Source organism: Pseudophryne corroboree, chromosome 1 (assembly GCF_028390025.1).
Source record: "Pseudophryne corroboree isolate aPseCor3 chromosome 1, aPseCor3.hap2, whole genome shotgun sequence".
Lineage (NCBI taxonomy): Eukaryota > Metazoa > Chordata > Amphibia > Anura > Myobatrachidae > Pseudophryne > Pseudophryne corroboree.
Genome location: NC_086444.1, coordinates 441,230,976 through 441,250,439, shown reverse-complemented (window position 1 = coordinate 441,250,439; position 19,464 = coordinate 441,230,976). Strand labels below are relative to the sequence as shown.

General features: G+C 46.8%; 1 protein-coding gene across 1 annotated transcript; it reads left to right on the top strand.

The window, feature by feature from the left end:
* Window positions 1-3,768: 3,768 nt before the first annotated feature.
* DAD1 (defender against cell death 1) lies at window positions 3,769-18,611 on the top strand. Its single transcript, XM_063913528.1, has 3 exons — window positions 3,769-4,100; window positions 15,064-15,222; window positions 18,428-18,611. Exons 1-2 carry the CDS (start codon window positions 3,890-3,892, stop codon window positions 15,192-15,194), a joined length of 342 nt encoding a protein of 113 aa, XP_063769598.1. The 5' UTR covers window positions 3,769-3,889; the 3' UTR covers window positions 15,195-15,222; window positions 18,428-18,611.
* Window positions 18,612-19,464: the final 853 nt, after the last annotated feature.

Genomic DNA, 19,464 nt, shown 5'->3' with positions numbered 1-19,464 from the left:
TCCTGGCTTGACCACAGACCTTGGAATTTTCTTCCCTGTGTGACTGCTCCCCATCCTCGGAGGCTCGCGTCCGTGGTTACCAGAACTCAGTCCTGAATGCCGAACCTGCGACCCTCTAGAAGGTGAGCACTCTGCAGCCACCACAGGAGAGATACCCTGGCCCTTGGGGACAGGCTGATCATCTGATGTATATGTAGATGTGACCCGGACCACTTGTCCAGAAGGTCCCACTGAAAAGTCCTTGCATGGAACCTGCCGAATGGAATGGCCTTGTAAGACGCCAGCATCTTTCCCAGAACATGAGTGCATTGATGGACCGACACCCTTTTCGGCTTCAATAGGTCCCTGACCAAGCTCTGCAGTTCCTGGGCCTTTTCCATCGGGAGAAAAACCCTTTTCTGTTCTATATCCAGAATCATGCCTAAGAAAGGCAAACGGGTCGTTGGAACCAACTGTGACTTTGGGAGATTGAGAACCCAGCCGTGTTGCTGCAACACCCTCAGGGAGAGTGATACGCTGTTCAGCAACTGCTCTCTTGATCTCGCTTTTATTAGGAGATCGTCCAAATACGGGATAATTGTGACACCCTGCCGGCGCAGAAGCACCATCATTTCCGCCATAACCTTGGTGAAAACCCTTGGGGCCCTGGAAAGCCCAAATGGCAACGTCTGAAATTGGTAATGACAATCCTGTACAGCAAATCTCAGGAACGCCTGATGAGGAGGATATATGGGGACATGAAGCTATGCATCCTTTATGTCCAGGGACACCATATAATCCCCCCCCCCTCCAGGCTGGCGATGACCACTCTGAGCGATTCCATCTTGAACTTGAACCTTTTTAAGTATAGGTTTAAGGATTTTAAATTCAGAATGGGTCTGACCAAACCGTCCGGTTTCGGGACCACAAACAGGGTTGAGTAATACCCCATCCCCTCTGAAGCAGGGGAACTTTGATCACCACTTGTTGAAGATACAATTTTTGAATCGCATTTAAAACGACCTCCCTCTCTGGGGAAGAAGCCGGTAGGGCCGATTTGAAAAAACGGCGAGGAGGCACCTCTTCGAATTCCAGCCTGTAACCCTGGGAAACAATGTCTATTGCCCAGGGATCCCCCTGTGATTGAACCCAGACATGGCTGAAAAGTCGAAGATGTGCCCCCACTGGGGCGGACTCCCTCGGTGGAGCCCCAGCGTCATGCAGTGGATTTTGTAGAAGCCGGGGAGGACTTCTGCTCCTGGGAACTAGCTGTAGTTGGCAGCCTTTTCCCCTTGCCCTTACCTCTGGCAAGAAAGGAAGATCCCCGTACTCTCTTGAATTTATGCGACCGAAAGGACTGCATCTGATAATGTGGAGTTTTCTTAGGCTGTGAGGAAACATAAGGCAAAAAAGTGGATTTACCTGCAGTAGCTGTGGAAACCAGGTCCGTGAGACCTTCCCCAAACAATTCCTCACCCTTGTAAGGCAAAACCTCCATATGCCTCTTCGAGTCGGCATCACCCGTCCATTGTCGGGTCCATAGGGCTCGCCTAGCAGAAATCGCCATAGCGTTGGCTCTGGAACCCAGTAGGCCAACGTCTCTCTGAGCATCCCTCATATATAGGACAGCATCCTTAATATGACCCAGGGTCAATAAAATGGTTTCCTTATCCAGCGTATCAATATCAGCAGATAAGGTATCTGTCCACGCTGCTACAGCGCTACAAACCCAAGCCGACGCTATCGCCGGTCTGAGTAATGTACCAGTATGTGTGTAAATTGACTTCAAGGTAGTCTCCTGCCTGCGATCAGCAGGATCCTTGAGGGTTGCGGTATCTTGAGATGGCAGCGCTACCTTTTTGGATAAGCGTGTCAACGCTTTGTCCACCCTTGGGGAGGATTCCCACCGTATCCTGTCCTTAGCCGGGAAAGGATACGCTATAAGAATCCTTTTGGGAATCTGCAGTTTCTTGTCTGGAGTTTGCCAAGCCCTTTCAAACAACTCATTTAGCTCATGTGAAGGGGGAAAAGTAACCTCAGGCTTCTTTTCTTTAAACATGTGGACCCTCGTGTCCGGTACAGAGGGGTCATCTGTGATATGCAACACATCTTTTATTGCAATAATCATATAATTAATACTTTTAGCCAATTTTGGCTGCAACTTCGCATCATCGTAGTCGACACTGGAGTCAGAATCCGTGTCGGTATCAGTGTCTACTACTTGGGATAGTGCGCGCTTTTGAGACCCAGAAGGTCCCTGCGACATAGTGAAAGGCAGGGCTTGACTCCCTGTACATTCCCTGTACTCTGCTTTGTCCAACCTTTTGTGTAATAAATTCACATTTGCATTTAAAACATTCCACATATCCAACCAGTCAGGTGTCGGCGTTGCCGACGGAGACACCACACTCGACACCACACTCATTTGCTCCACCTCCTCCCTAGAAGAGCCTTCCGCTTCAGACATGCCGACACACGCGTACCGACACCCCACACACTCAGGGAAATCTCTAATCTGGAGACAGTTCCCCAACAAGGCCCTTTGGAGAGACAGAAAGTATGACAGCACACACCCAGCGCCAATGACCTTGGAAAAATTTCCCAGATAGATATAGCGCTTTTATTATTATATATTTACTGTGCCAAATTATGTGCCCCCTCCCCCCCCCCCCTTCTTTAAAACTCTCTATCACCGTGTTCAGCAGGGGAGAGTCCGGGGAGCCAGCTTCTCAGCGGTGTGCTGTGGAGAAAATGGCGCTGGTTAGTGCTGAGGGATCAAGCTCCGCCCCCTCAGCGGCGGGCTTCGGTCCCGCTCGATTTCTTTAAAAAACTGGCGGGGGATTTCCTGTATACAGCCCTCAGAGCCTATATATATATATATATATATATATATATATATATATATATATATATTTATTTTGGCCAGTCCTAGAGGTTTAAAATTGCTGCCCAGGGCGCCCCCCCTGTGCCCTGCACCCATCAGTGCCTGCTGTGTGTGTTGTGTGTGGGAGCAATGGCGCGCAGCGTTACCGCTGCACGTTACCTCAGAGAAGATCTGAAGTCTTCTGCTGCCTCTGAAGTCTTCTATCTTCTCATACTCACCCGGCTTCTATCTTCCGGCTCTGTGAGGAGGACGGCGGCGCGGCTCCGGGACGAACTGCGAGGGGAGACCTGCGTTCCGACTCCCTCTGGAGCTAATGGTGTCCAGTAGCCTAAGAAGCAGAGCCTAGCATTTAAGTAGGTCTGCTTCTCTCTCCTCAGTCCCACGATGCAGGGAGCCTGTTGCCAGCAGGGCTTCCTGAAAATAAAAAACCTAACAAAATTCTTTCTTTCAGAGAAACTCAGGGGAGCTCCCTGTAATCCACCCAGTCTCCTCTGGGCACAGTATCAAACTGAGGTCTGGAGGAGGGGCATAGAGGGAGGAGCCAGTGCACACCCATATCTAAAGTTCTTTTTAGTGCCCATGTCTCCTGCGGAGCACGTCTATCCCCCATGGTCCTTACGGAGTCCCCAGCATCCTCTAGGACGAGAAATAGAAATATGTACTCAGGTAGTGTTAATCTATATATCTGACCCACCCCAGCAATCCCATAGTAGCACTCTGCCCAGTACCAGATGAACGCAGTACACTGTGGGATAACATCACACTATCTATGAGATATGTCACATGTCTGAGGGAAGCCGCTCTCCGCAGGCTGTACCCCGGTAACCCAGATGGTAGATCGTGCAGCAATCATAATATATGCGGCGACTGACGGCCATTCCCTTCCTATGCGCTGAGCGTGCCTGACAACCAGTGACGCGCGGCAACAACTTCCGGCTAGGAATGATGACGACACATATGTTGTAGCAGCGCCACGTCTTGTTAGAGCCGGTTTCCGCTGCGTCTCCTCCTACCCCTGTAGCAGACATGTCAGTGTCGGTTCTGTCGGTAGTGTCCCGTTTCTTCGAGGAGTATGTCAGCTCCACCCCGCAGCGACTCAAGCTGCTGGACGCCTACCTGTTGTATATATTGCTGACGGGCGCCATGCAGTTTCTGTATTGCCTGCTGGTGGGCACCTTCCCATTCAACTCCTTCCTGTCCGGCTTCACTTCTTGTGTTGGCTCCTTCATCCTGGGCGGTAAGACAGAGGCTTCCCATATTCTCCGTATGAGCTGCCCCAGCTGTGTGCGCTGAGTATTGAGGCTGTGCACGGTGGCCACTTCCTGAGGATGGGTTACACCTGTAGTCCCCCAAAATAAGGGGTCTCCAAACATACGTATACATTTTTGTGTTCTTTTTAGTGTAGGTCTGTGATATCACCCTGAAAAATGAGCATTCGATGGGGTCAAGATTTATCAAGCCTTGGAGAGAGAAATTATGCAATGATAAAGTCCCAGCCAATCCGCTCCTAACTGCCATGTTACAGGCTGTGTTTGAAAAATGTCAGGAGCTGATTGGTTGGTACTTTATCACTGTGCAATGTATCACTCCAAGGCTTGATAAATCTGGGCCAATGGCATATCAATTTGAAATGCTTTTTTGTGTCTTTCTGTTAAAGGGCAGATGACAGGACTTAAGGGCCCCATACACTTATGCAACATGTCCAACCGGTATGTCGCAGGCAATTACCCCGGTGGCAGGATCGCCCAAGGTATATTGTATGCTGTCCTTTTGCATACGATGTATCTTGTGCGTTCCCAGCCATGCCTGCGGGGTCGGACATGATCGCTAGTGCAGCACAGTCAATCTAGAGCAGGGCTGGCCAAACCGGTCCTCGAGATCTACCAACAGTACATGTTTTCCAGGCCTCCTGGAGATCTGTAGAATTGTCAGTTAGGAATGAATGCAGCACATCTTAATTAGTAATGATTACACCTGTGCACCAGCTAGGTGGCCTGGAAAATGTGAACTGTTGGTAGATCTTGAGGATTGGTTTGGCCAGCCCTGATCTAGAGGATCCGATCCGATCCGATGCTCACGGGAACGCGCATCGGATCGGAAACACCTCCAAAATGGCTGATTTCATCAGATATATCGGGCCGAAATCGGACATTAGCGATCTAGTGATTGGGCCCCTTTAGGTCCGGATTTATCAAGCCTTGGAGACTGATAAATTGCCCGGTCATAAAGTACCAACCAATCGGCTCCTAACTGTCATTTTTCTAACACAGCCTGTTAGGAGCTGGCTGGTTGGTACTTGATAAATCTGGGCCATAGTGTCCAATAAGAGACCACCCTGGGAATACAGAAAATAGTAAATCTATGGCTTATGTTTCACTTTACCTTCAGGCTAGAACCCAGCTTCCTTAATTTAATTCACAAGGCACCTATGTAATTCTCTCCGAAAAATGATGTAGTAATGTAGCATGTATGCTACAATGGCTAACGCAATCTAAAGATCACCCTAAATTAGCTAACAGAGACCAGCTTAAAAAACAGCCTTTTGGAACTTGGTAAATGTAGCATTTTCGTAGTCCCCATAGCAAGTTATGGGGACTGCTGTTGTACTACTTAACTGGCTAATATTTATTACAAAAACCACTTGAAAATTGTCAAGTTTTTTTTCCCTCAAAATTTTACACACAATACCCCATAATGACAACGTGAAAAGTTTTGTTGTTTTTTTTTTTTGAGATTTTTGCTAATTTCTGAAAAATAAAAAGCTAAGAAATCACATGTACATAAGTATTCACAGCCTTTGCCATGAAGCTTAAAATTGAGCTCAGGTGCATCCTGTTTCCACTGATCATCCTTGAGATGTCCCTACAGCTTAATTCAAGGATGGGGAACCTTTGGCCCTCCAGCTGTTGTTGAACTACACATCCCAGCATGCCCTGCAACAGTTTTAGCATGGCCAAATAGCAAAACTGTAGCAAGGCATGCTGGTATGTGTAGTTCAGCAACAGCTGGAGGGCCGAAGGTCCCCATCCCTGGCTTAATTGGAGTCCACCAGTGGTAAATTCAGTTGATTGTACATGATTTGGAAAGGTACACACCTGTCTATAAGGATAAAAAGTATAATATACAAGACACACAGATGGCAGTTGACGGTCAAAACCGCAGCAATTACCAGAAATGTGACACAGATTTTGTGGACCTTGAAAAAAGACTCCAGAAGGAGTAGAAACGCGATGGGCCTGAGCGGCATCACCAGAGGGCATGACCCAAACATTGCCCAATGTTGGTGATACACGCTTGTTTCAGCGAAACACTCTGGACTTTTATTGCATCAGGCACAGTTTGAACTGGTTTAAATCAACAGTTCACACCATTTCTGGTAATTTCTACAGCTTTGGCCGTCTGTCGAGACTGCCATCTGTGTGTCTCGTATATTATACTTTTTATACATTGTCCTTGTTTACGTATGTATGTCAAATATGTTGTATAAAACAGTACTTCACTATATGAAACATATTTTTCCTTTTCCACTTGGTAACATCTACCGAAAATGGAAAGAGGATGACCTGAGAGGCATCTGCATCCATCATATGCTCATCTTTATACAGAAGCGCTGATAAGTTCTGTCCAACTATTTTTTTATTAAAACATATCCAACACGATTAGAAAAAAAAAAGTGGTTTTTTTTATTAACATAACTACAAACATTGATAATGGGCATATCAGTCCACTGATAGTCGGTACATTGTGACTACATTTTCCCAGTGGCGGCCTCTCTGCAGCCGCCGGGTGTATACAGGAAAGCTAAGTGCTGCTGTTTTTATATTTCCCGACAGCTGCTAATCTCTGTAGCTGTGGGTTGCCACTGGGCTTTCCGATCAGTGGTGATCAGCTGCAAGACAGGTACTCGGGGAGGGGACTGGGAGGTCAGAGTGGCAGCTGCTGGAAGTTTCTTCCACCAGCCGCACAGTGGGCGTTTCTGATTGGTTGTATCAGATGTGACCATGGGGGTCATTCCGAGTTGATCGTAGCTGTGCTAAATTTAGCACAGCTACGATCATCTTGCCTTACATACGGGGGGGACGCCCAGCACAGGGCTAGTCCGCCCCGCATGTCAGTGCCGCACCCCCCTGCACAAATACAAAAGCATCGCACACCGGCGATGCTTTCGTATTTTAGGAGTAACTCCCGGCCAGCGCAGCTCCTCCGGCTAGCCGGGAGTTGCTTGCCGCTGACGTCACGCAGCCGCCGCGGCCCGCCCCCCCCAAAGGCGTTGGCCGGACCATGCCTTCTAAACGGCGACTTAATGCCGCCGTTCAGCCCCCTCCCGCCCAGCGACCGCCTCTGTCTCAGAGGCGATCGCTAGGCAGCGACGACTGCCATGCGCCAGTACATGCGTAGTTCCGACCAGTTTGCTGTGCTGCGACAGACTGCAGCGAGCAATCGGGTCAGAATGACCCCCCATGTCATGAAAAGCCCAGCCTGATGTGGTCGCATCTGGTGTGATCACCATAGGCTAGTGGTTAAGTGCTAGAGACCTTCAAGAGTCAAAGGGGAGAATTCAATTTGTTTCTCTGACGTCCTAGTGGATGCTGGGAACTCCGTAAGGACCATGGGGAATAGACGGGCTCCGCAGGAGACTGGGCACGCTAAAAGAAAGATTAGGTACTATCTGGTGTGCACTGGCTCCTCCCACTATGACCCTCCTCCAGACCTCAGTTGGATTTCTGTGCCCGGCCGAGCTGGATGCACACTAGGGGCTCTCCTGAGCTCCTAGAAAGAAAGTTTATTTTAGGTTTTTTATTTTACAGTGAGACCTGCTGGCAACAGACTCACTGCATCGAGGGACTAAGGGGAGAAGAAGCGAACCTACCTGCTTGCAGCTAGCTTGGGCTTCTTAGGCTACTGGACACCATTAGCTCCAGAGGGATCGACCGCATGGAACTGGCCTTGGTGTTCGTTCCCGGAGCCGCGCCGCCGTCCCCCTTACAGAGCCAGAAGCAAGAAGAGGTCCGGAAAATCGGCGGCAGAAGACATCGGTCTTCACCAAGGTAGCGCACAGCACTGCAGCTGTGCGCCATTGCTCCTCATACACACTTCACACTCCGGTCACTGAGGGTGCAGGGCGCTGGGGGGGGGCGCCCTGAGCAGCAATAAAAACACCTTGGCTGGCAAATATATCACAATATATAGCCCCAGAGGCTATATATGTGATAAATACCCCTGCCAGAATCCATAAAAAAGCGGGAGAAAAGTCAGCGAAAAAGGGGCGGAGCTATCTCCCTCAGCACACTGGCGCCATTTTCTCTTCACAGTGCAGCTGGAAGACAGCTCCCCAGGCTCTCCCCTGTAGTTTGCAGACTCAAAGGGTTAAAAAGAGAGGGGGGTCACTAAATTTAGGCGCAATATTGTATATACAAGCAGCTATTGGGAAAAATTCACTTAATATAGTGTTAATCCCTAAATTATATAGCGCTCTGGTGTGTGCTGGCATACTCTCTCTCTGTCTCCCCAAAGGGCTTTGTGGTGTCCTGTCCTCAGTCAGAGCATTCCCTGTGTGTGTGCGGTGTGTCGGTACGGCTGTGTCGACATGATGAGGAGACTTATGTGGTGACGGAGCAGATGCCGATAAATGTGATGTCGCCCCCTGTGGGGCCGACACCAGAGTGGATAGATAGGTGGAAGGTATAAACCGACAGTGTCAACTCCTTACATAAAAGGCTGGATGACGTAACAGCTGTGGGACAGCCGGCTTCTCAGCCCGCGCCTGCCCAGGCGTCTCAAAGGCCATCAGGGGCTCGAAAACGCCCGCTCCCTCAGATGGCAGACACAGATGTCGACACGGAGTCTGACTCCAGTGTCGACGAGGTTGAGACATATACACAATCCACTAGGAACATCCGTTACATGATCCCGGCAATAAAAAATGTGTTACACATTTCTGACATTAACCCAAGTACCACTAAAAAAGGGTTTTATGTTTGGGGAGAAAAAGCAGGCAGTGTTTTGTTCCCCCATCAAATGAGTGAATGAAGTGTGAAAAAGCGTGGGTTCCCCCGATAAGAAACTGGTAATTTCTAAAAAGTTACTGATGGCGTACCCTTTCCCGCCAGAGGATAAGTTACGCTGGGAGATATCCCCTAGGGTGGATAAGGCGCTCACACGTTTGTCAAAAAAGGTGGCACTGCCGTCTTAGGATACGGCCACTTCGAAGGTACCTGCTGATAAAAAGCAGGAGGCTATCCTGAAGTCTGTATTTACACACTCAGGTACTAGACTGAGACCTGCAGATAGTGCTGCTGCAGCGTGGTCTGTGACCCTGTCAAACAGGGATACTATTTTGCGAACATAAGAGCATATTAAAGACGTCGTCTTATATGTGAGGGATGCACAGAGGGATATTTTGCCGGCTGGCATCCAGAATTAATGCAATGTCCATTCTGTCAGGAGGGTATTAGAGACCCGACACTGGACAGGTGATGCTGACTTTAAAAGGCACATAGAGCCTTATAAGGGTGAGGAATTGTTTGGGGATGGTCTCTGGGACCTCGTATCCACAGCAACAGCTGGGAAGAAAATTTTTTACCTCAGGTTTCCTCACAGCCTAAGAAAGCACTGTATTATCAGGTACAGTCCTTTCGGCTTCAGAAAAGCGCTTCCTTTCTGCACAGAGACGAGGGAAGAGGGAAAAAGCTGCACCAGTCAGCCAGTTCCCAGAATCAAAATTCTTCCCCCGCTTCCTCTGAGTCCACCGCATGACGTGGGGGCTCCACAGGCGTAGCCAGGTACGGTGGGGGGCCGCCTCAAAAATTTCAGCGATCAGTGGGCTCGCTCACAGGTGGATCCCTGGATCCTTCAAGTAGTATCTCAGGGGTACAAGCTGGAATTCGAGGCGTCTCCCCCCCGCAGTTTCCTCAAATCTGCCTTGCCGACAACTCCCTCAGGCAGGGAGGCTGTGCTAGAGGCAATTCACAAGCTGTATTCCCAGCAGGTGATAGTCAAGGTGCCCCTACTTCAACAAGGACGGGGTTACTATTCCACACTGTTTGTGGTACCGAAACCGGACGGTTCGGTGAGACCCATTTTAAATTTGAAATCCTTGAACACATACATAACAAAATTCAAGTTCAAGATGGAATCGCTCAGGGCGGTTATTGCAAGCCTTGAGGAGGGGGATTACATGGTATCCCTGGACATCAAGGATGCTTACCTACATGTCCCCATTTACCATCCTCACCAGGAGTACCTCAGATTTGTGGTACAGGATTGCAATTACCAATTCCAAACACTGCCGTTTGGACTGTCCACGGCACCGAGGGTCTTTACCAAGGTAATGGCAGAAATGATGATACTCCTTCGAAAAAAGGGAGTTTTAATTATCCCGTACTTGGACGATCTCCTTATAAAGGCGAGGTCCAAGGAGCAGTTGTTGGTCGGAGTAGCACTATCTCGGGAAGTGCTACAACAGCACGGATGGATTCTATACATTCCAAAGTCACAGCTGGTTCCTACCACACGCCTACTGTTCCTGGGGATGGTTCTGGACACAGAACAGAAAAAAGTGTTTCTCCCGCAGGAGAAAGCCAAGGAGCTGTCATCTCTAGTCAGAGACCTCCTGAAACCAAAACAGGTATCGGTGCATCACTGCACACGAGTCCTGGGAAAAATGGTAGCTTCTTACGAAGCAAAATTCCATTCGGCAGGTTCCATGCAAGAACCTTTCAGTGGGACCTCTTGGACAAGTGGTCGGGATCGCATCTTCAGATGCATCGGCTGATAACCCTGTCTCCAAGGACCAGGGTATCTCTACTGTGGTGGCTGCAGAGTGCTCATCTTCAAGAGGGCCGCAGATTTGGCATACAGGACTGGGTCCTGGTAACCACGGATGCCAGCCTTCGAGGCTGGGGGGGCAGTCACACAGGGAAGAAATTTCCAAGGACTTTGGTCAAGTCAGGAGTCGTCCCTACACATAAATATTCTGGAACTGAGGGCCATTTACAATGCCCTAAGTCTGGCAAGGCCTCTGCTTCAAAACCAGCCGGTACTGATCCAATCAGACAACATCACGGCAGTCGCCCATGTAAACCGACAGGGCGGCACAAGAAGCAGGATGGCGATGGCAGAAGCCACAAGGATTCTCCGATGGGCGGAAAATCACGTCTTAGCACTGTCAGCAGTGTTCATTCCGGGAGTGGACAACTGGGAAGCAGACTTCCTCAGCAGACACGACCTACACCCGGGAGAGTGGGGACTTCATCCAGAAGTCTACCAACTGTTGGTAAACCGTTGGGAAAGGCCACAGGTGGACATGATGGCGTCCTGCCTAAACAAAAAACTAGATATTGCGCCAGGTCAAGGGACCCTCAGGCAATAGCTGTGGACGCTCTAGTGACACCGTGGGTGTACCAGTCTGTTTATGTATTCCCTCCTCTGCCTCTCATACCAAAGGTACTGAGGATATTAAGAAAACGAGGAGTAAGAACGATACTCATGGTTCCGGATGGGTCAAGAAGAGCTTGGTACCCAGAACTTCAAGAAATGATATCAGAGGACCCATGGCCTCTACCGCTCAGACAGGATCTGCTACAGCAGGGGCCCTGTCTGTTCCAAGACTTACCGCGGCTGCGTTTGACGGCATGGCGGTTGAATTCCGGATCCTAAAGGAAAAGGGCATTCCGGAGGAAGTCATTCCTACGCTGATAAAAGCCAGGAAAGAAGTAACCGCAAACCATTATCACCGTATTTGGCGAAAATATGTTGCGTGGTGTGAGGCCAGGAAGGCCCCAACAGAGGAATTTCAGCTGGGTCGTTTTCTGCACTTCCTACAGTCAGGAGTGACTATGGGCCTAAACTTGGGTTCCATTAAGGTCCAGATTTCGGCTCTGTCGATTTTCTTCCAGAAAGAACTGGCTTCACTGCCTGGAGTTCAGACATTTGCAAAGGGAGTGCTTCATATTCAGCCCCCTTTTGTGCCTCCTGTGGCACCTTGGGATCTCAACGTGGTGTTGCGTTTCCTAAAATCACATTGGTTTGAGCCACTTAAAACTGTGGATTTGAAATATCTCATGTGGAAAGTGGTCATGTTATTGGCCTTGGCTTCGGCCAGGTGTGTGTCAGAATTGGCGGCTTTGTCATGTAAAAGCCCTTATCTGATTTTCCATATGGATAGGGCAGAATTGAGGACTCGTCCCCAGTTTCTCCCTAAGGTGGTATCAGCTTTTCACTTGAACCAACCTATTGTAGTGCCTGCGGCTACTAGGGACTTGGAAGATTCCAAGTTACTGGACGTAGTCGGGGCCTTAAAAATTTATATTTCCAGGACGGCTGGAGTCAGGAAAACTGACTCGCTTTTTATCCTGTAGGCACCCAACAAAATAGGTGCTCCTGCTTCTAAGCAGACTATTGCTCGCTGAATTTGTAGCACAATTCAGCTGGAGCATTCTGCGGCTGGATTGCCGCATCCTAAATCAGTAAAAGCCCATTCCACGAGGAAAGTGGGCTCATCTTGGGCGGCTGCCCGAGGGGTCTCGGCTTTACAACTTTGCCGAGCTGCAACTTGGTCAGGGGCAAACACGTTTGCTAAATTCTACAAATTTGATACCCTGGCTGAGGAGGACCTTGAGTTCTCTCATTCGGTGCTGCAGAGTCATCCGCACTCTCCCGCCCGTTTGGGAGCTTTGGTATAATCCCCATGGTCCTTACGGAGTTCCCAGCATCCACTAGGACGTCAGAGAAAATAAGATTTTACTCACCGGTAAATCTATTTCTCGTAGTCCGTAGTGGATGCTGGGCGCCCATCCCAAGTGCGGATTGTCTGCAATACTTGTATGTAGTTATTGCCTAACTAAGGGTTATTGTTGGGCCATCTGTTGAGAGGCTCAGTTATATTTCATACTGTTAACTGGGTATAGTATCACGAGTTATACGGTGTGATTGGTGTGGCTGGTATGAGTCTTACCCGGGATTCAAAATCCTTCCTTATTGTGTCAGCTCTTCCGGGCACAGTATCCTAACTGAGGTCTGGAGGAGGGTCATAGTGGGAGGAGCCAGTGCACACCAGATAGTACCTAATCTTTCTTTTAGAGTGCCCAGTCTCCTGCGGAGCCCGTCTATTCCCCATGGTCCTTACGGAGTTCCCAGCATCCACTACGGACTACGAGAAATAGATTTACCGGTGAGTAAAATCTTAATTTGCACGCTTTTGCGTCTGATCTTCTGTCTAAAGGGACGGGTGATATTTGATTGTTTTGCTGATCGGGTGCAAGTACCTGGGCACTAATTAGTTGTTGCAAATGTTGCGCTCAAATGCATCAAGTTTAGATGTAGAAAGTGGCTGAACTCTATTCAGTTATCAGACAAGAACACGCTGGCACTTTTAAGTGCCCACAAGCCAATAGGCACAAAATCAATTTACACTCCCAATAGGTTCCTCTATTTTTATGCTAATAGATGGTAGAGTCACATTATTATGACCACCTCCTACATTTGATGTCAACAGTGCGTAGCCCATGAATTACGTCTGATGCCATGCGCAGGCTTGGTGGGTATATAAGGTGTGCGATAGGCCGTCTGCATGCACATAACTCATTGCTGTCATGGGTAAAAGGGGCAATTTTTATCTGAGTTGCAAAAAGGGATAATTATCGGATTTCGGGCCAAGGGTGATAGTATTTCTGAAACAGCGCAGTTTGTGGACTGTTCGCGTGCTGCTGTGGTGAAGGTGTGGTGGCACCATTGCGAATAACCATTATGAAAACTGTGGAGCACCACGTGCCATTGGTGTGAGAGGTGAACATCGGCTACGAAGGTCTGAGGGCGACTGACAGCAGCCTACTGTCAAAATGAACCTGGGGGCTACCTTGCTGATTGAGCTCAGAAGCAAACGGATGGTCGCACTTAGTTGGTAGTCATAATAATGTGACTCGACTGACTGTATATCCAGTATACACTAAGGGACATGTTAGTCTTACCTTCCTGTCGGGGATTTCAACTATCTGGATGCCAGCATCTGGGATTTCAAGTATCTAGATGCCAGTGTTCTGACCGCCGGTATCCCATATGCCAGGAAATCATACCGAACCAATAGCATCACGTTGTTATACCAAATGCTGTTTTGCATTAAGGTGTTTTCTGTTGTTTGTAAGGGATCGGTATGGAAGTTAGATAGTTAAAAGGCTAACCCTAAAGGGCCCCATACACTTATGCGACCACATGTCGTAGGCGATCACCCCGGCAGGATCCCCAAGATACATCGTATGCTGACCTTTTGCATACAGTGCATCTTGGACGATCCCAGCCATGCCCCCAGGTCGGACCTGATTGAATGTGCAGCACATTCAATCTGGAGGATCCGATCCGATGCTCGTGGGAATGCGGATCGGAAATGCCTCCAAAATGCCCGATTTCATCCGATATATCGGGCTAAAATCGGATGAAATCGGACATTATCGCTCTAGTGCAGGCATTCCCAACCACGGTCCTCAAGGCACACCAACAGTGCAGGTTTTAGTGATATCTAGGCTTCAGCACAGATGGTTAAATCAAAATAACTGAGCTACTAATTAAGTCACCTGTGCTAAAGCTTGGATATCACGAAAACATGCACTGTTAGTGTGTCTTGAGGACCGTGGTTGGGAATGCCTGCTCTAGTGTATGGGGCCCTTTAGGATGCACTGTTGACATAAGATGTCAAACTGCTAATGTGCTTTACCATCATGTTTGAAGTTCTAAAGCCAACACTGTTGGCAGGGAATGGAATTGTTCTTGGGCCCCCATAGGTAATGGGTGCCTGATTGACAATATTTAGTTGTTTTGTCAATGGGTGTAAGTGGTGCGGGTGCCCATTGCTTATCGCCATGTTGCTTCCAAATGCATCGGGTATAGCCGCTAAACCCATGCAAAGGTTTGGGTGCTAAAAGCCCAACTTCGGGTGGATTTTTGCTCGACTCCGGGGGGTGAGAGCATAAATGATAGGTGCCCGCAGCACTCTTGCCCATCTGCGAAACAATTGAATAGCTACCGTCAGACTCTTTACTTATGGGCACCCAAAAACAATTGAATTATCCCCCTGCTGTAAATCGTGTTATTAGTAGGTGGGCATCTTGTATGTGACGTGACCTATCAGGTCTGTATTCTCAATGTCAACCTATTTAACTGTCGAAATGGGAACTGCATACTAACCTGGTATTTGTTTCTCTCTGCAGTGTGTTTAAGGATCCAGATTAACCCCCAGAACAAAGGAGATTTTTTAGGCATCTCTCCGGAAAGAGCATTTGCCGACTTTCTGTTTGCCAACACTATTCTGCATCTGGTTGTCGTTAACTTTGTTGGATGAAGTTTCTTCCCTTCAGTCATGTTGTTAGGTATGTATATTTGAAACCAGTGGTTCTCAAACTGTGTGCCGTGGCACCCTGGGGTGACGCGGGACACTTGCAGGGTGACTTGGATTGGTGGTCCAGGAACAATTTAAATTATTTATGGTCGGTGTAATAGGCAAAACCAGAGCTGGTGGCTGCTAATCATAAAATATGTGTACAAACAGAAGCAAATCCTGTACGTCACCACATAGCGGACCCTACGGATGACAAACACAATTTACATAATGTAATATTTCTTTCTAAGAAACGTTTGGCCTAGGGATCCCGTGAAAAGAATACTGATACTCTAGGGCGCCGTGACTCAAAGTTTGAGAACCACTGTTTTAAACGAATAATTTTTGAGTGCCTTATAATGTATGTGGGTCCAGACAGATGGTAAAGAGGAAGCGCGTGTGGGGGCGGGATTGGCTTTCTGGAGCTATGTGATCCAGTCACACAACAGTGTTCTGGGGGTCTTTAATATGTTGGTTTGTGGAAGTTTGGTTGGGGGAAGGCCAGTTAGCATGGCTCATGAGTGCACAACGTAAAGGTTTTGCAGTGTGGTGTGTGAGGCATGTATCGGCGCTCTTTCTTAGGTGTATGAAACAGGATTTGGGTACAGATTGAATGTGCAGTAACATAAGACAGTTCTGAGTCAAGGATAAAACCTTGGAAGCAAGTTTAGAGCTTAGTGTTTGTGTTGTCAATAGAAATGCAAGGTAAGTAACTTACTGGCTGATAGAAAAGTCTAATACAGTTACTTGCACAGCTTACAGTTCATAGCAGTGATTTAGCCTATGTTTGGGCCCATTTTGCATCTCTGCTAATGTGTGTAGCACAGCAACTTAGGGGGCGTTATACTAAGTGGTGATAAAAGTGAAGAAGAGAGCGAGTGGAGATGTTGCCTATGGCAACCAATCAGCATTGACGTAACATTTATAATTTGCATATTATAAAAGTATACAGCGCAGCTGATTGGTTGCCAGGGGCAACTTCTCCACTGTTTCACTTCAACTTCTCCGCTGGCTCATTTCTCCACTTATCACTGCTTAGTACATCTCCTAAGTGTGGATTGAATAGACGCAAGACTTAAAATACAGTGTTATCCAATCCGAAAAGTAATCATAGGTCATTCACAAATATGTGTACAAGACCACATGGCCTAGGAAATAAATTTGCACCTATAAAACAATTATACTAAGGTGCCATTCCCCCTAGCTCAGGGATGCGGAACCTTCGGCCCTCCAGCTGTTGTTAACCTGCACATCCCAGCATGCCTTGCAACAGTTTTAGCATGGCCAAATAGCAAAACTGTAGCAAGGCATGCAGGTATGTGTAGTTCAACAACAGCTGGAGGGCTAAAGGTTCCCCACTCCTGCCCTAGCTGGACCCAGGTTGCTGATTCATTGCAGATGTTCCTTCCTTGGCTCCTCCAGTCCTGGGCCAAAAGCTGGGAGAAAGAGACGAGCAGAAGAAGCAATTGTCCTCATACAACTATCCTTTTATGGAATATGGCGTGATTCCTGCACGGAGCAATTGTTCCTCCATTGTGCTACTGTACTTTTGCACAATTTTTGCATCTTTATTCACTTATAGGTCCGGATTCAGATGTGGATAGAGTTGCTATCACTGTTGCTTCCTTGGAAGCACTGTATAGTAATGCAGCAGGAGACATCTATTACAAGCAGACTCCTCTTGTATCGGTAGTGATCCAACCTGCGTCCTAGGACGTAGCATCAGATCGCAGCAGCCAGGAGATCTCTGTGCAACCATGGAGATCCCTGGCCTCTTCTCTCCCTGTAAACCGTGGCATCACACCTCCATTTTGGGAAATAAAAGCCATCACTGCCCCACAAACGGCAGCAGTCTGCTGCTGTCCTGCTTCTGACATCACAGGACCAGTTTGTGCATGCATCTGTACTTTGCAGCAGGAGAAGCAACTCCAACCACATCTGAATAACCCCCATAGTGAACTAAGTACTTAGGATTAGTGCTTGGTCATGGCTATGTGGCAAAGTTCATGGCTACTTGGTGCAATAGGAGGATGTATGTATGTGGACGTATCTGTACAAGCTGCAAACGAGATGCATCTTGTTTGTCTCGAGCACTCACTGTGTTATGTAGATGGAAATAGCCCTGTCAGATGTTATGACGTGTTTACTCTTGCTACCCTATTGTTTTGCTATCAGTTATATTAGATGTTGATTATGATCCTGTACTATATATTAATAGACTGATGGTTGTACAATAAAACATGTTGAATGCAATTTGATTTACACAGCAATAAAGAAAATCTATCCACTGCTATATACAGAATAAATATATGTATTGCTGAACTGTTGCAATAAGGTGGCAGTATCACTTTTTTTTTTTTTTTTGTGTGTGTGCTAATTTATCCAACAGAGTGCAGTGTTTTGACAGTTTTGGAGATGACTGAAGGTGACATGTTAAAAGGAAATAGAAATCAGTACTAAAATGTTAGAAAGCAGATTTAACTTTTTCTTCTTTTTAAGCCTTAATCTTGCAAAACTTGTATATGTTGTGAACTTATGGCACTATCCAATTACCCGTGATGAAACATCGAGAGCGAAAAACTGTAGTTTTTCCTGATGTTTCACCAATATTCTTTTTATGGGGTATCTAATTAGATCTACCATGTAAGAAAAAAAAGAAAAAAACTTTTTTCATGCGAAAACGCAAGGATTCAGTGAAACCTGTGTGTTATTGCCACCGTAGTACCAAAAATCCGGCACTTATCAGGGAGTTTGCTTCGCCTGCCTGAGGCAGGTGAAACAAAACCCCCAATAAACCACAGCTCGTACCGTTTTATCAGGACTAATAGGTTAGTCCCCGGCGAAGCAATCACCCGTGGTCATTGACTGTGGGTAATTGGATACTACCTTTTTAGTATTTTTGTTTACAAGTTAGCGGTAAATTGCAACACCACAAATGCTCTTAATATAAATTTAGTTTTGTAAAGAATCTGTACTACAAATTGTTGTGTACAACAAGCCACAATTGATGCATATGTAATAAAATGGGCTTATCTAAAAGTCTTGTTTTGTAACCTATTGATGTTACCTGGTCTTAATAATTGTATTCAAGAAAAGCATTTATATTTTATTTATTTATTAAGATATGTTACTAGATCTGTTGTATTTCCTAAAGAACAGAATATGATGATATCCATGTGTTCTTTATTCTTTTATAGTTGCCAGAGCTGCTGATACACTGTTGGATTGAACAAGGTTTGCACATTGTTGGACATCAAGAAATTCCATTAGCATCCTTTTCCTTCTGTGATAATTGGTTTTGTGCCTCTCCAAGATGATGACTCTGTCCCATTTTACAGTCTGTTTATGGGTGACCTGGCCAATAAAGATTTCACTTTCTTACATTGTGTTGGCTGGTGTTTAATTTTATGTTGACGCTAAGTTTAGATAGTGATATCTGTATATTGCCAACTCTCCTACCACACATGTAACCCAGGAGCGATAGGCTGCAGACAGTAGCAGGGAGCATGCTTATGGAAGAATCCCAAAGTCCATGGTCCCTTGCTGCAGATTATCATGCTGGTATATTTCCCCAACTACTTTTTTTGTTCAGAGTCCATTTGCTTTGTGAATTTTTGAGCTATCGTTCAGGCATGTAATATTTAGGGAGAAGCTCAGAGTATATTTTCTATAGTATTGCTCACATACTGTACCTAGACCTCTGGTTTATTTTTCTACTATACAGCACCTTGACATCTTGTTTCCCATTTCAAGAGCAAACGGTAAGAATCACAGGCATTGCCTTACCATTTTTCATTCTGTAGATCAGGGTTTCTCAACTCCAGTCCCCTAGTACCAACATCAGGCTGTGTTTTGTGGTTTTCTTTAAACAATACACAGGTGAGTTGAGCTATTTTGCTACAAACCACGACCTGTTAGGAAAACTTGAGGGTTGAAGTTGAGAACCATTGCTATGGACAGAAACTCCAGTCCTCTCTTATGTGGTGCAATCCTTACCTTAAAATAACAAAAAAAAAAATGTGAAGACGGGACACAAGGAATAATCTTTTTAGTGATATGTTCAAGCTTACAGTAATCTTGAACATACTACACTACAATGTATATCATGCCACAAAATATATATACTCCAAACTGTGAGTAGCTGAACCACCTATTTAAAAGAATGCACTAGAGCATATTTATTCAGTTTTTGATGCCAGCTTTTTCTGTTTTTGGACACTTTCCTCTATAGTAG